We start from the raw sequence: 16081 nt of genomic DNA, 5'->3' as shown, positions 1-16081 counted from the left end.
CATGACATGATATGATGTGATGTGATATGATGTATCTATTTAACTAAAACAGACATTCCTCTCAATCCACTTTCTAGAGCGTAGGAATCGTTTGTTTTTGATGTGCTAGCTACTAGGTAGGTAGGTAGCTGTCTTATTCGGATTTCTTGATTTCTTGATTTCTTGATTTCTTATTTTTATTCTGCTTTGCGGGTGTGAGGAGGAGGAGAGGGGAGGAGGAGAGAGAGGGACGAATACTAGGTATAGGTAGGTAGTTAAGAGAGGATTTCGTGCGCAATTGTGTGTGTAATTTTTTTGTAACTTTGGGTTTATTTTATACCTATCTACCTACCTACCTACCTACCTAGGTAGTACTTTCTTGAAATTGAAATCGAAATCGAAGATGAAGTCATTTATAATATGGTTTATGATATGACGAGATGCGATGCGATGCGGTGCGATAAAACGAAGATTCTCCGCATAAGAAAGCAGCAATAGATATATAGATATATATATACACTATACAAACTAATGAGAGAAAGGAAGGAATACTTACAATACAAAAATTTACTTGAGAATATCTAGGTAGGTATATCTGGAAACTTTGATTCAGATGGATGGATGAATGGATGGCTTGAAATTTTGAGATGATTCAAGAGGGCTTTAAAGATTGAATGAATATTAGGTGAGAGAAGGGTGGAATGGGTTCTGATATGTTGGAGGAGTGGAGGAGTGGAGGATTGAAGAATGAATCGGTGGGAGAATTTGAATGTTGATGGGTGGCTCGGTGGTTTGGGTGTCTATTTGCTGGTGGAGGTAGGAGGTATCGAGATTGATGGTTTGGTTTGTTGCAAGGGTGAGGTTTCTGGGGGGTGAAAGATGAATGGATGGGATGGTTGGTTGGAGTATGTTCATTTTAGTTGGTGGGAACTTTGAAGGGATGTGATGTTGATTTCGCATATACTCACTCGCTCACTCACCCTCCATTTTCCAACTTTGTGTAGAGAAGTTGTGATATCTGAGCTGCAAATAATAATGGAAAATCTGACAAAATATATCTATCATGTTTGTTGTTGTTGGAAATGTAGAATGAGATACTTACCTAGATGCTACCTACCTACTTACATAGTTTATAATGCGACGATCCAGGATTCAATATCATATTCCCCCCCTCAAAAACAAGAAACCTCTCCTCACTCACTCGCTTCCCCATCCCCATCCCCATCCATCCCCATCTTTTCTCTACCGTACAACGCCTGCTCGCCCCACTTATCCACCACCTCCTCCTCCTCGACCTCCAAAAATGCAAAACCTACTGAGCGCGACTTCTCGCGCTATAGGGGAAAACAGGCACCACCGGTTTTTTGTATCAGTACCAACATCCCACACACGCCCACATCCGAGATCGATGCGGGATCGGATGGTATATTCTTGCTTCACTGGGCGAACTGACTTGAGCGAGTGGGGCTGACCACTCTGCCAGTTGGTGGGATGTTGTGATGGGTGGACTGTTGTTTGAGTATATATATGTGTGTTTAGCGAGTGTGGGAGGTGGTGAATAGATGATATGGGTAGGTGAGTGGATGGGGCGAATGAGTGAATGTGGTGGGTAGGATGTGGCCGTATTGTGATTGTGTGAAGTTGGGTGTTTGGAAGACTAGTAGATAATGAAAACCGGGAATATTAGTATTGCAGATGATCATTGACTAGCTGGGTATATCAATTACCATTGCTGCGGTTAAGATTGTCGAGCCGCAAATCTTATAACTCTCAGCTTGGTTGTTGACTTTATCATCATCTCCTTTGACTTCTTTGTACTTCGATTACACTTGTAATGCCACCAGCATCAACATCGTCAACATTATGAACATTATGAATAATTTTTCTGTACTATCTTGGTTGTCAGTTCCAAAAGAAGCAAATTGATAGCGCGGCATGAAACGATGACGACCGTCGTGGTCGAGGCCGCAAGCACTGATAAACGGAAGGACCATTTCTTTCCTGCCCCAGTCACTCAAGAAGAACGCATGAAAGACTAGCACGAATCCCCAATAATTCGGTAGCTTCCATGTACTACTTATCTTTGACGCGGTTAAAGCTATGACATACAAGACGATAGGTACCTTGGAGATTCATGCCGCAATCTGGGGAAGATTTTGGTCCAGTTTCGAATTGATTGATTCAATGTCTCCATCGGTATCTTCAAATGACAAACATCAAGCTTTCTTTCTGGCCCTCTGGAGACGCCAAAACCTTCAATGAGCACGGAACAAGTGTTTAACGTGTGCTCGGGCGTCGTTTGTGATATACCGTTGAGCCGAGGCAACATCTGCCGGAGCATTCCAACAACATGTGTTGTGATGTCAACATGGGTGCTTTGATAGTTTTGCATGCCTTGACCACCTTTGTAGACCAGATACTCAAGTTGCAGGGCAGAGTGAAATACTTTAACATGTGTGTTGTTAGAGTAGATCGACTTTTTTCTGGGGCCTGGTTTGGTCCGAGGGTTTTGAGAAGAAACCACAAGCAAACAGTGGCGGTTTTCTTTGGCAACTGTTCTATATATGCATGTGGACATTGAAGCACTGACTCGATATCTATCGGCTCACTTGATGTCTGGCAGATAGTCATCATGTGTTCAAATTGTAATGACGCTTTCATCCCTCGATACCTTTATTCAGACATGATGATCACATCGCGGGGCTATGAGAGTTGACCAGTCTCAATATTCATTTAGAAAATATGGAATATCATTGAAGATCGGACTTATGCTGGAGTCAATGAAATGAGAAGTAGATTTGCTCAAGCGGATCAGATATTCGGAAGCATCCGAGATCAATATGTTGTAATTGTGGGAGTTGAGAACGTGCGTCTAATTATCTGACCTTCATGAGAATATGCGGGGTCGAAATATTGCTTTTGTCAACTTTACGTGCGGTGTGAGGCACGTGGGATGATGGTATATCTGCCGGCAGTGTAACGAAGATCAATGGCGATCCAACAGGGGAGAGTGATGATCTTTAAGATATCACCGAAATCCTTTTTGATAAATCTGGGAATAGTGTCAATTGCCCGATGCCATTATTGACATTCGAGTAAGGTAAGACATGTATGTGAACGAGCGAGTGAGCTAGAGAACCGTGGCATTTTACACGTGAGTAGCGGCACATGTCAATTGTCAGTGAACAATGTGGCAGAAACTTATGGTACACATCTTCCGGAGTTTCCGGGTCTTCATCCATATTCAATTCAGTTCAATTCAGTTCAATTTAATTCCATTGTTGGTTCAGTTGGTTGTGGAAATTTGTAGCGAGCGGTTTGCTGTCAAACGGGAAATTGGAAATTAGAAGAAATCTGGCTCTGCAAGGAACGGAAAGGGACAGTAATTCTTGACGAGTAGAAAGCTTTAGATGATTATTCTGTAATTTGTTAGATACATTCTGCTTACTATTCTTGACTATGTTGACCAGGACTCCCCAGATGTTCGAAGTTCGGAAACACTCAAAAACCTCCTGATTGCGGATACTTTCATACGGATGCATGATCCACTTAGTATTGTTAGGCTGTGAGGGTGTGAGGGTGTGAGGGTGTGAGCATCCCCCTCTCCCTTCCCCCCACTCCCCTGATTTCCCTCATAGAATCTCCCCGTCCCGCGTTTCTCGTTCCTGTCCCTTGTTCCTGAAAATTAACGATAGTCATTTTTATATCGACATCCAATAGTCCTAGACGGACTCGAGGCGGAGTAGAATTCGTGTCTCATTCCGACTTCGCACGACGATATGCATCAACTTGTCCTATCATCACTGTACGATTCAGGGCGACAGACAACTTCTCGTCTAACTAATAGTGGTAACTTTTCGGAAGTTAATTTTGTGTTTTCGTGATCGACGGCGTTTTCGATCTCTACAACGTTATCGACGTTTAAACTTCACAACACCACCACGCAAAAAGAAAAACTGATGTCGGTAGGTACTAGGTAGACTGTTGGATAAAGTCAAAATTGATGTAACGGAAAGTTACACAATTTATTATTATTATGTGGCTTCCATACTGCATGCAGCCACGCAGTCACACCCTTTTCTGTCTAAAACTCCTAGCAAGTTACTTTATCTCATATATTACTTAGCACGGATTACAGCTGACTCGAAACAAATAGAGCACCGGAAGAAGTTTGCGGTACAAGTATCTGCGTATCGGGATCGGCTATATGGACCGATTAGACACTAAGGCCAGCCATCATCATCATTGTTATTTTCAAGCTTCATCCTCATATATTGCAGCTCTTAGCTCTATATTGACTCCCGGAGACATCATTCATTGATTCGTTTTCTACGCTAGCATGATTTTCCGACATAACTCCACGAGTGATGATGATATACAACCCTTCGGTATCTACTTGGTAGAATCGACGCCACTCATTCCCCATACTTGATTGGTATTAGTCTCGTACGCGAGCTCGCTATGGATACAAGCTAGACTACTCGAGTATAGCAAGCTCATGCCTTATGCGGCATCCTTCCGGAAGAATGGCATATTGTTCGCCCGTCAACCCGTCTTGCGGGAGATAAGGTTTTCTATTGGTTTTCGAAAGGTCCCGAGCGGAAGGAAATCTGCTCGAGCACGCCAGCATGTCCCCACTTGCTGAATTTTCTCAGTGGACCATAACTACCCAGTAGGTCAACATTCCGTCAGGATCAGAACTACACTGCATTGAGCACTGCAGTACATGCCACAATCTGCCGAAATGTTCCAACATTGTGAAGTCCCTTCAGAGCTGTTGAGGTTCATCGTAATATGTTTCGTGTCAGAGACTAAGATAATCGCCCCCTGTGGTTCATTGGTACCATATCAAGCTAGTGAAACCATGCCTTGCGACAAGATGCACCCCAAATTTTAAGTTTAGCGGGATGAACTGCAAGCACAGTCTTCTCATATCGAGGGACTTTCCCACTATCCAGTGCTAGTGTCTTGTATAGTGGTTCGGCATCAGCAAAATGTACACTTAACTTACACTTAACTTACTCTTGTCACCAAAGATTATCCCGATTATCAATCTCTCGAGCTTTCTCTACTCTACATTGATCAACACTCTAGACAATGGAGAAGATGCAAGTTTGACAACATATGGTGAACAGAAATTGCTATATGTAAAACTTATCCCGGTTCATGAACGTTGTTCATCGATGATATCCGAATTCAACATGAGAGTCTTTGCTTGGTTATCCTTACTGTGCGCTGTGCTGCCAGTCAATGTCGTTGCCGCATCTTTGTCAATAACTGACGTTGTTGAAGCTCTTCCTTCATGTGCTGTGAGTTATGGATATTCTTGAAACTTCTAACATGAACTGACATCACGTTAGCTCACTTGTCTTACCACGGCTCTTGGGAATTCGACTTGCTCTCCTACCGATCAACAATGTATTTGCACGAATGTTCCTCTAAACAAAGCAATTAACATTTGTGTAATGGAAGAATGTACTATTAAAGAAGCACTTAGTAAGTTACAATCAGTTGCTTAGACAATTCTAGTGCTGATGATTTCTAGGTACCAAAAATGTTACGTCCGTCGCCTGTAATGCACCAGCCAGGGATAAAAGGAATTTATACAATTGGATATCTAACTCATTCGCCGTCGCTTCTTGGATAGCATTCCTTTTGAGAATTGCTTCAAGATTCACCTCTGATACTCAACTCTGGTGGGATGATTATGTTGCGACTTTTGTTATGGTTAGTTCGGCATGAGTGGATATGATAGAACCACAGCTGATTCTATAATAGATTGTTGGTTTGCCACAAGCTGTTATCAACGTTCGAGGCCGTAAGTTTTCCTGCGATCAAGACATATCATCACACATACTTACTGAGAAATAGTTACCGGTAACGGACTGGGAAAAGATATCTGGACATTGAGTTTTACCAGCATCAGTGACATGATTCGTGTGAGTAGTGCTACGATTAGAATGCACTTTACTATTTGAAACTGACAAATTGCAGTGGTTCTACGCAGCCGAAATCCTATATTTCGCCCAAGTCAACCTCATCAAAATCTCGATCCTTTTCTTCTTCCTTCGTCTCTTCCCCGAACGCAAGATACGTTTGACAATCTGGGGTACAATTATCGCGAACCTCCTAATATTCATAATAATCGACTTATTAGCCGCCTTACAATGTCGTCCAATTAGTTTCTACTGGAAGAGATGGGATGGTGAACATTCTGGAAAGTGTCTGAATATCAATGCACTGGCATTTTCCAGTGCGGGTATCAGCATTGTAATGGATATCTGGATGTTGATACTTCCTTTGACGCAACTTTACGATCTCAATTTGCACTGGAAAAAGAAGATTGGTGTGGCTGCTATGTTGAGTATTGGTATTATGTGAGTATAAATTCTTGACTCATTGATGCCGTGTGATATCATGCTAACTATTCATAGTGTGACGGTCATCAGTATCCTTCGTTTGCAATCCCTCATCGTCTTTGCAAATACTCAAAATCCAACATGTAATTCTCCCTGTTTCCCCTGTCCCAAACTCCCGAGCTAATCTATCCATCAAGGGGACTACGTCCAACTAGGCTGCTGGTGCACCATCGAGATCTGCACCGGAATCATCTGTTCCAGCATGCCCGCCATCCGACTCCTCCTCGTCCGCATCTTCCCCCGCATCGCAGGCACCACGCAAAATTCTTCCAACCACTCCAAATCATACGGCTACGATCCCAGCCGCCGACGCTCCAGCGTTCCCAAACTCGCATCGCGAAACTCTTTTATAAATGGAAGACGCGGCTCCTATGCGACGAATCAGGGCATCACAATGATGAAAACATTCGATGTGAGTTCGAGTCACCGAGGCATGGGATTCGACAAAGAAATCGAAGAGGAAGACGGCACGGAACTGGTCAGCAGACAGGTAACCCGGAGTGAAGCGGGAACGGGAGATGTGGAGCGCGGGTTAGGAAATACGCAGAGTTACGAGAGTAAAGAAGATGCAGACCATTTGAGTCCGCCGCACGTCCAAAATGGTTCGCGGCTGAGCAGCGCGACAAGTATAAATGAGGGCGTGTTAATGAGCCCTAGGAGCCCGGGTTGGGTTTAATGTATACCCATGTACTCTTTTATCTTTTTAATGACCAAATGAACGAATATATAAAATTAAATCTTATAGCTGGAGATTATGCAGTGTTCTGAGATATCGAATTCGATGAATATATATATGTGTGCGCATACCAAGAACCCCCGACCCTCCCTACTAGACATAAGATCAGCTCACCGGGAGACGATGATGTACGAAAAAATAAAGATTCATCACACTCGTACAATCAAGTAGATACAAATACAACTAGCCAGATTATAACCGAGCCGCTCTCTCAATTGCTTCTCCGTTTCGCATTCAACCCCCCTTCCAGTGAAGTCACTCATAATCCCTCGAGACTTCTGGTCTCAAGTTACTCGACCTACTACACCTACCCGCCTACCAATCACCTCTACGATTCTCTCTTCCTCGGAAGTGAATCTCATTTATATTCCTTCCGTCCTTCAACTAACGATCTATACATACCATGTCCCAAAGCAACAATCCCAAAATCAAAGTCACCAATTACAAGATCTCCGCCAAATTCTTTTATTCCTTACTTACCTATCGAAATTCTTTCTCGAAGAAATCAATCACACATTCATATTTTTAAATTTCAAACTTCAAATCACATAAACACAATATCACAGATAGCATCACACATATCATTAAAAATCAAATCAAAGAAAGATCAACCACAGTACCCGAATCAAAATATGTTTCATATAATTTCTCTCTTCTTCTCTTACTCTCCCTTCCGATTCCTAGCCTCCCCTATCCCCATCCATTCCATTCTCACCCACACCACGCCACCCCGCGCGCTGCCCAGTCTACACATCTCCCCATCAAGAACAGCCCAAAAATGCCACGCTCGCCTGCTCGCTTAACATTTGTATATATCCTTCAATCCACCAATTCAATCCGATGCTATAAATTCTCAGTTTCGTACCAAAGAAATCCGAGTCATCAAGTCATAATGTTATTCCGGTTCCTTCTTTTTCTTGCTTTCTTTTCCCTTCAAGGGAGCAAGTCCTCTTCTAAATTCTTGCCTTCCACTTCCATTCATTTCTGCCAACCTCTAGTATAATGAAGATCTAAGACGCAGTCTTTGTGATCATCTCATACACACGGTGCAGACCCAAAGCCATCGATCCTTCCTTTCTTCCTTTCCTTCCTTTCCCGTGATCTTCCCATCCATTCATATCACCACACCCATCCAAATATATTCCCTTCCAATTGATTCCAATTCGATAACGAGGCTTCAAAGTATATATCAAAATAATGATAAGTAAACACAAAAAACGCATGCCCCGCTTAAGGGCCCGACCCAGCAAACAACCGACAAATGTAATATAGACTGAACTCCCATCTCCAATCCCACCTTATCCTTTTAAATCCATATATAAACCTAGCCGCTAATGCCTATGCCCAATGACCCAAAAAGTCAAGAGAGTCGCCGTGTAAAAGTAGATGACTAAACAATTCCACTATACCATCGCAGTTCTGTCCCCAAATAAAAGTATACTAAAAAAGTGAATAAGAAAACATAGTTAAAAATGCTGTACATGGTGTTTAGGTAATCTATACACTGTGCTACCCGAGTTAAATTTGTCAAGTCGTATTGCTCGATAGATGATTGTTATACCAATATAAGAAAGAGATTTTGGGTGGTTGTAATTATACGGTTTCGAAGTCATCCTCAGATTCGTATACCGAGGGTGGTTCCAACGGACCGTACCTAGCTCTATATTGCTGTAATTCTCGCAGGTCAGCTGCAAGACCTTCCATAACGTCTGCCATTGGTGCACGTAATTGGTCGAGGTCGGAGATAGCTATTTGACCAAGCGCCAAATGACGCGTAGCGATTGCAGTAATACATGTCTATGATGGTTAGTAGGAATACTATAGCAGTAAATTTTTGGGAAATTACCTCGATCCTTGAGACTTGATGAGTCAAGAAGTTTAGCAGGAAGCGATCAGTCACCTCTCCACCTCTGTTTTTCATCTTTTCAAGCATTGCTGTTTCAGGAGGTTGCAAAGGTTCCCCACGAGGTTCCTCCAGAGTTGAGCACAGCATCTCTAACCTTAGACTGAGCTTCCAGATATCCCAAACATGGGCCGGATCAATGGTCAATTCCGAATCAGGAGCAAGAGTAGCAGGCTCCTCCGCAATGACGGCTGCCTCCCCTTCCAAGGATCTTTGGGAGTGAATTCGGCCAGCAAGAGAATGCGGATACATGAGGTAGATGTACTCGGGATTTTCCAATCCTTTGAGCTTTCTTTCTCCCATGTCTTTGACCTCAAACCCTTGACTGCTTAGGGAACGAAGCTCACGACGAATCGATTGACTGATAAGATCGCTGTCGAAAGCATCTTCTGAGCCGGTAGACCCAGAGCGGTCGCTTTCACTGTATGTCTCTAGGCATCGTTGAATCTCAGAGATAAAATCAGCTGAGACGGTGATTTGACCACCATCGGCGACGGCAGAAATACGAGCTGCTCGATTGACCATAGGACCGAAATAGTCCATACGTCTCGTTACTGGATCATTCTCGCACACTGGCCGACCCCAATGAGCGCCCATCCTGACGCTCAGACCCTTGAAGATCAGATTCTGATTGCTGTCATAAACTTCGTGCCCCATATGACTCGTTATAACTTCGGCGGGCCAATTAACTTCAAGTAATGCTGCTTGAACAGCGAAACACCAAAGGAGTGCAGATGTCGCAGTAGGGAACGATACCATGAAGGCATCTCCTTCTGTTTTGACCTCATAACCACCAATGATGCGCAATTGGCGGCGCATGACCTCATTATGGAGTCTGATTGCAGATCGCATTGCATTTGGATAGGTTTCCCAAAGTGCGGTAGAGCTCTTAATATCTGTGAAGACAATACCAATGTCACCCACAGGCGCTTGAACTTCTTGTTTTAGTCTTCGGAGCGATGAATCTTCGATATCATTGATCTTCTTCTTAGGTCTCTTTGAAGGAACGTAGCCCTCGTCCATCATCATATTGGGGTTAAACGATAGACTTTGAACACGGTGGGGTCGAATTTGAGCACGCTTCTTTAGATCACTAACACCCATCATCATGACCATAATCTTTCCAGAAGCGCCAAAGGCGATGGCAAGATCTCGAAGTCTTTGTGCAGCTCTCATGAGGTCATGCTTTTCATATCGAGCGATATCAACCACAAGTTCAGGGGATAAATACTCCCAAAGCTCTCTTGAAGCAATTAATACCATCTCGTCCTGCTCTTTGATAGTGACGTGCGTCACATGGGGTGCAGCCTGAACGGCTGGCAGTAGATGGACATAGCCGAACGCACGGGAGACTTCGAGAACATCGTTCAATTTTCCTTGCTTGGAGACCCACCCACCTGCATCTCGGATACGTTGTCTTTCGTTTGGCTCGGCGGGGTCATGCTTCCGGGTCAAAATTCGATGACCGTCCTTTTCATGAATGAGCATGGCTTGAGCATCTCCAACATTGGCGACGTAAAGCTCGGATTGTTGTAAGAACATGATAGTAGCTACACCACCAGAGGTAAGATCGTCTTGAGCGAGAACTGCGGGAGTAGTGGATCCCCTTTGCGAAAGCACTGCCCTCTCTTCGTTACTCTGAGCTGCAGCGGTAGCTAAGTCTTTGTTGAGTGACAAGAAAGCCCGTCTAAGCGCGTCTTTGGGAGTTTCATTATTGAGAGCGTTCAGTCTTTTCAATTCATCGCTAAAAATGTGACCGAAATTTTCATGGAGGTATTTTGCAATTCTCGAACCTCTATTCGACGATATCGCGCCATCAAACATTCCCAAAAGGGTTTCTGTCTCAGTGGAATTGAAGCGGGGTACAACCATATCGATAATAGATAAGTGTGAATCGTTCCCCAGACTGTCTGCCATTCCATAAGCCAGCTGTCCTGCAAGAGAGCCTGAAGTACGAACTCTTCGGTCTTCGGTCTGATCGGGAATAGATGGGATAGTTAAAGTTACATCCATGAGGCCCAATATTCGCAGCGATTGTAATGCGCTGAAATCCGTAAGATCACGTCCATCTCGAGCACCCGCACTTCCCGGTAGCGAGGGCTTGATCTCAAGACGTTTATTCCCGGAAAGGTTGAGATATTTCAGATTGGTGTTCCAATTCCAGTTCCAATCGTATGGCCAATTCGAAACATTGTACTTCAATGAGTTACTACCACAATCTAGAACGGTCAAGCGATGCGCCTTTCCAAGTTCTGCAGGTAGGGTCTGGAATTTGTTGCCGTTGATATGCAAGACTTGAAGGAGGCTGAATTCTTCAAAATCATCTGAAGGGAGAGAAGTGAGCTCGTTTCCAGATAGGTAAAGCTCAACCAATTGCGGCCAGCTCTTGATGGACCTCGATGGTATATCGTTGAGATCGTTGTAAGAAAGGTTTAGAACCCGCAATTCGCTGAGAAGAGTGAGTTCATCGAAAACATCATCGTCAAGCCCATTGTCAGCCAGGTGAAGATTTCGCAGTGATCCAGCGAATGTATTAACAAGTTTTGCGGATAGTCCTGAGTCCTTACGTATGTTTACCGGTGGTGGGTGATTAATTGTACTTGCGGAAGTACTTCTTGACACGACTGAAGTCTTGCGCCCTCCTTTACCGTATACTGAAACGACTGATCCTTTCCTAGCATCAGGAACTGGTGAACTACCTACGCTGAGAAGCCCACTAGATGCCTGGCTTGGCCTTCTATGTCCAAAGTCCAAAGGTCCGAGCTCTTCGAAGCTTGAGTTTTGCGAATTCGGATTAAGATTATTGTTGGCAGCACCAACGTCGCCAGGTGGCTGAGGAGGTCTTGAACCTGGTTTTGGAAAGTTCTCCAAAACATTGGAAGAAACATTGAGAAATTCTAACTTGTTTGCCCACCATATCTCCATGGGAAGTTTCTTGAGATTGTTTTGTCTTATATCAAGGTATCGAAGTTCTGTCAGACACCCAAGCTCCGCTGGAAGACTACTCAGCGAATTTCGGGCAATACTGAAATACTCCAATTTGCGCAATTTGCCAATCTGTGCCGGTAAAGACACAAAGTGATTTATGTCCAGTACGAGCTTGTTAAGATTTGGCATCTTGTCGAAAGCAGCATCAGGAATTTGGGCCAGCTTTGCGTTCGAGAGATTGAGTGTTGTTAGGGTGGGAACGGAATTTTTGATTTCGAATTTTGTTACAGGATTCGAATTTAATCGGAGGATTCTGATATTAGCGAATTCACATTCGCAGACGGAGACTGAATTGTGATCGGCGGAAATTTGTTCAACTTTGGGAAGGGTTGCAACGATATCGATGCTCGAAAGCAAGTTGTATCGAATATCAACTTCTTTCAGGTTCACAAGTTTTCCAAAACTGGTGGGAAGTGAACCTTTGAGTCGATTGTTTGTGAAAACGAATCGTTCCAGAGCTGTAAGTTTGCCGATCTCGACTGGGAGTTCCGATATTCCGTTGAAACTCATATCCATATCGGTCAAACTCACCATATTACAAAGAAATTCAGGAAATTCTTCTAAGAAATTCGAGGAGAGATTCAAAGTCCTCATCGATCTGTAAATTCCAAAATATGAAGGCAGGCTTTTCAGTCGATTGTTAGCGAACTTCAAACTGACAAGTCCTTGCAGTCTTGATAGCTCAGCGTGATCCAGATTTTCGATTCGATTGTTTGTAAGATCAAGCATTGTCACTCGACTGCCTCGAGTGAGACTGACAGGAAGCTTCCACGCTTCGTTGCTGCGAAATTTGATATCTCTTAGGTTGACACACGACGAAATAAAGTCTTTGGGCACGTCCAGTGACAAGTTCCGCGATAGATCGAGCGATATCATTTCTGAAGTCTTAGAATACAATGCGATCGGAATAGTGATGAGGTTCCTTCCTGACAAGTCGACATGGCTGTATTTCTGACTTTTGGGGGCAAGCCCATTGTCGTTGGAAACTGACGCATAACCCCCTTGCCTAGCCGGAAGAAAAGAGAATCTACAGAGATAACTGTTATCCTCCCTTCCTACATCTTCGATTCGATCTCCAGGCTCATATCCCGCTTGTTCTAAAAGTCGTCTTTGTATAACGAGCGGCCGTTCTCCAGGAGCAAGGATTCTTTGCAAATCATGTTTCCTCATTACAATCTGATAGTTCTCCAGATTGTCAGCTTGGTAAGTCTTTTTGTTAAGCTGAGCCACCAGTTCCGTAACGGTAGTATTAAGCGCAGTCGACAAGGTAGCGAAAGTTCCGTCTACTTTGAAAATTCTTATGCAATAAGGGCTCGCTTTTTCGTCTGCTTTTTGAGGAATACCTGCTTCATCAATCTCTGGAAGTCGCGACATATTTTCATCATCGACCTTCTTGACAGCCCAGCTGTCTGGCGCATTCCATCCTAGGCCACCTGCACTTTCGGCGTCTGCCGTACCCTGATCCTCGTGTCCATTTCCGTTAAAAATGTTGTTGTCTAGTGGAGTCAGAGGTGGCGGCTTTGTCAAGATGCCTTCCATATTCGACAAATTGGTATCAAGGTGGTGAATATTATCCCCACCGCGATCTGATGTATCATATGTTTGGTCTGTATCCTCTGCGCGCCCTCGACCTTTTCGAAACGGTAGCTTGGGAAAGGTGCCTTGTCGTCCAGCCGGAGGGCGAGCACTGCCATTCGTATACTGGGTTGCAAGGTTGAGCTCTGATCCAGTGATGCTTCCATCTTGGCTATATTTTGCGAGATCCGGCGATTCATATATTCTACCTGCATCTTGCCGCGAGGTTCCATTCATCGGTGCCCGACTAGGTGCTGGTGTTTCTTTCAAGCGAGACGGTGTGTGGTCTTTGTCCTTGTGCCTCTTGAATCTACTGGTCAGATTTAGGAGACTCCTTTTTGTACTATTACTGTTGTCTCTGGGTGAAGATGGAGCGTCGCCATTGCCGTTCTTGGTTGGTTGACTCCATGTACTCATGCCGCTCGGTGTTGGGCTCTTCGGTCGTTGAAGATTTGGGTTGGAAGCGTTGGCCGAAGCTGTGCCCATGGGATTATTCCGGTCCTTGAAGCGATTGCCGAATGCAGATTCCTCTCTACTTATAGTCGGTCGCAAAGATCTAGTGTCATCATTGCTTCGATTACGTAGATGATGCCCGGGAAGATGATGAGATTTAGATGACGATGAGGTTTTAGGTGGCTTATCCGAACTATCGTTTATGTAGCGATCCCTATCGGGGCCGGAAAGGTTCTCTCGCACAGGAGCTTCTCCATACAGAGATATATCCTATATATCCTCGTTAGCTTCATGTGCATGTTAAACACTTCAATGCATTGAAAAAGGGTCGTTATTGCCATATCATTCTCAGCAACGGATTGAGAGTCTGTAGAGAAATAAGAGCGAATTGACGAAGCGTATGATTTCATCTCAGAAGCATCGAAAAAAGAAGAAATCGTGTCGAGAAGTGAAAGGCATGAATTGAAGATTACTAGTGAAGATCGAATTTACTGACCTGGGAATTCTGATATAAAAATGGAACTACTTCGCTAGATGGTACGGGTGTTCTAGGTCGGGATCCACCTGCTGGGGATGCATCTCTATAATGTCCGTGGTCTGTGGCAGATGAATGATTTCTGTCTCGATGACTCCGCGCAAATGAATGCGATCGTGCCTCCTTTCCTTGCTGCGATGGAAGGCTCGTGTCGGAACTTGTAGGGTCCTCGCCAAAGAAACTTGTTAACTTTTTGTGAAGTCCACCTACTGCTCTACTGACACTGCCCTTTGATCCAGTGCTACTTGCTGTCGTTATGCTCGCCACAGATGGTCTTCTCTCATCGCCGTCGCCAAACAATACATCTGCAGGTGAATCGCTCGCATTTGTATTTCCCGTTACTGCAGTCCCAGGCCTTGCAACCGGCGACAACTGTGAAGCTTGCGACAATGCATCGCTCGAATCATTATAGAAACTAGTAAAGCCGTTTGGTGAACCGGTTGCGCTGCCGCCATTAGACATCCAAGGAGCAATTTGATTTGAAGAGGCTATCGCTGTTGGTGGATTATGGTGAATTTGAGGAATGCGCCCGCCAGAGGTTTCGAGGACTGCGAGATCACGTCGATAATTGCCGAAGTCGGCCATTCTTTGCTCCCGTGGGGATACATTAGGAGAAATAGATGAAGATGGAGATATTGTATTTCGAGGGCCGGCAGACGTCGGCGAAACTTGAGCATCAATTTCTACCCTACTGCCAGGTCAAATGCACGAAGCCGTTAGTTATGGAACAGGTTCAAAGCTTTGTTCCAGGGCTAATGAAGGGGATTTGGAATGAAAAGTACCCATGTGAGACAACTATCAAAGATCCCGAAAAAGAAAGGAAATAATATGAATAAATAAACAATGATTTCTTTTTTCTATAAACTATCAATTTTTCTGCTTACCTTGATCTGTCCGTCTTCACCTGCATTGGAGCTCCTCTCTTCATTGATGAACCCTGGAAGTAGCCAGGGCCTTTTATCGTATCAGTAGATTTCCAACTTCCAGTGCTCGAGCTCGTAGCAGAGCTATTACGATATGAACCATCTTTTCTGGTCATATTTGACCAGGTATATAAGTTAAAAATTGTCCATTCGCGAAGAGATTATTTGAACGATGTTGTGATGCAACGTGGAGGGGAATATGTGTGTGCTTCTTTTTGGAGGGGTTATTGAGGGTTGAGGTGAGGTATAAGTGCGGGTGGTGTAAGTAGGTAGGTATGTATGGGTGGGTGCGCGGGTGTATGGTGCGTGGGTGTAAATATAAGTCTGAGTGGTAACTGGGGAGATAGATCTTATTCTTGTGGATTATTTCTAACTAATGTGTTTCGTGATCATAAACGTAAACGTGAACGAGTGAGGAGATTGAGGAAGAGATTGGAGAGGAGATGAGAGGAGGATATCGATGTTAGATAGGTAGGAGGTTGGAAGTTGGTTGTGGTTGTGGTTGTGGTGGTAGTGGTGGTGGTGGGATGAATGATGGATGATGAATGATAGGATTTGCTCTTATGTTCG

At 44.1% G+C, this 16081-nt stretch overlaps 2 protein-coding genes across 2 annotated transcripts; one reads left to right on the top strand and one right to left on the bottom strand.

Annotated features, from left to right (window-relative positions):
• Window positions 1-5180: 5180 nt before the first annotated feature.
• On the top strand, window positions 5181-7074 carry EAE97_003526 (uncharacterized protein; the record flags this gene model as incomplete). The annotated part of the gene is made up of 8 exons (XM_038874038.1): window positions 5181-5288; window positions 5340-5475; window positions 5525-5706; window positions 5758-5797; window positions 5851-5918; window positions 5974-6356; window positions 6414-6481; window positions 6536-7074. 8 exons carry the CDS (start codon window positions 5181-5183, stop codon window positions 7072-7074), a joined length of 1524 nt encoding a protein of 507 aa, XP_038734647.1.
• A 1653-nt stretch (window positions 7075-8727) lies between these two features.
• On the bottom strand, window positions 8728-15627 carry EAE97_003525 (uncharacterized protein; the record flags this gene model as incomplete). The annotated part of the gene is made up of 4 exons (XM_038874037.1): window positions 8728-8931; window positions 8981-14323; window positions 14550-15279; window positions 15473-15627. The coding sequence occupies 4 exons, from the start codon at window positions 15625-15627 to the stop codon at window positions 8728-8730; spliced, it is 6432 nt and encodes a 2143-aa protein (XP_038734646.1).
• Between the last annotated feature and the right edge of the window lie 454 nt (window positions 15628-16081).

Source organism: Botrytis byssoidea (assembly GCF_014898295.1).
Source record: "Botrytis byssoidea strain MUCL 94 chromosome Unknown BBYS_006, whole genome shotgun sequence".
Lineage (NCBI taxonomy): Eukaryota > Fungi > Ascomycota > Leotiomycetes > Helotiales > Sclerotiniaceae > Botrytis > Botrytis byssoidea.
Note: the sequence above shows the minus strand (reverse complement) of the source record. Positions and strands in the feature narration are given on the sequence as shown.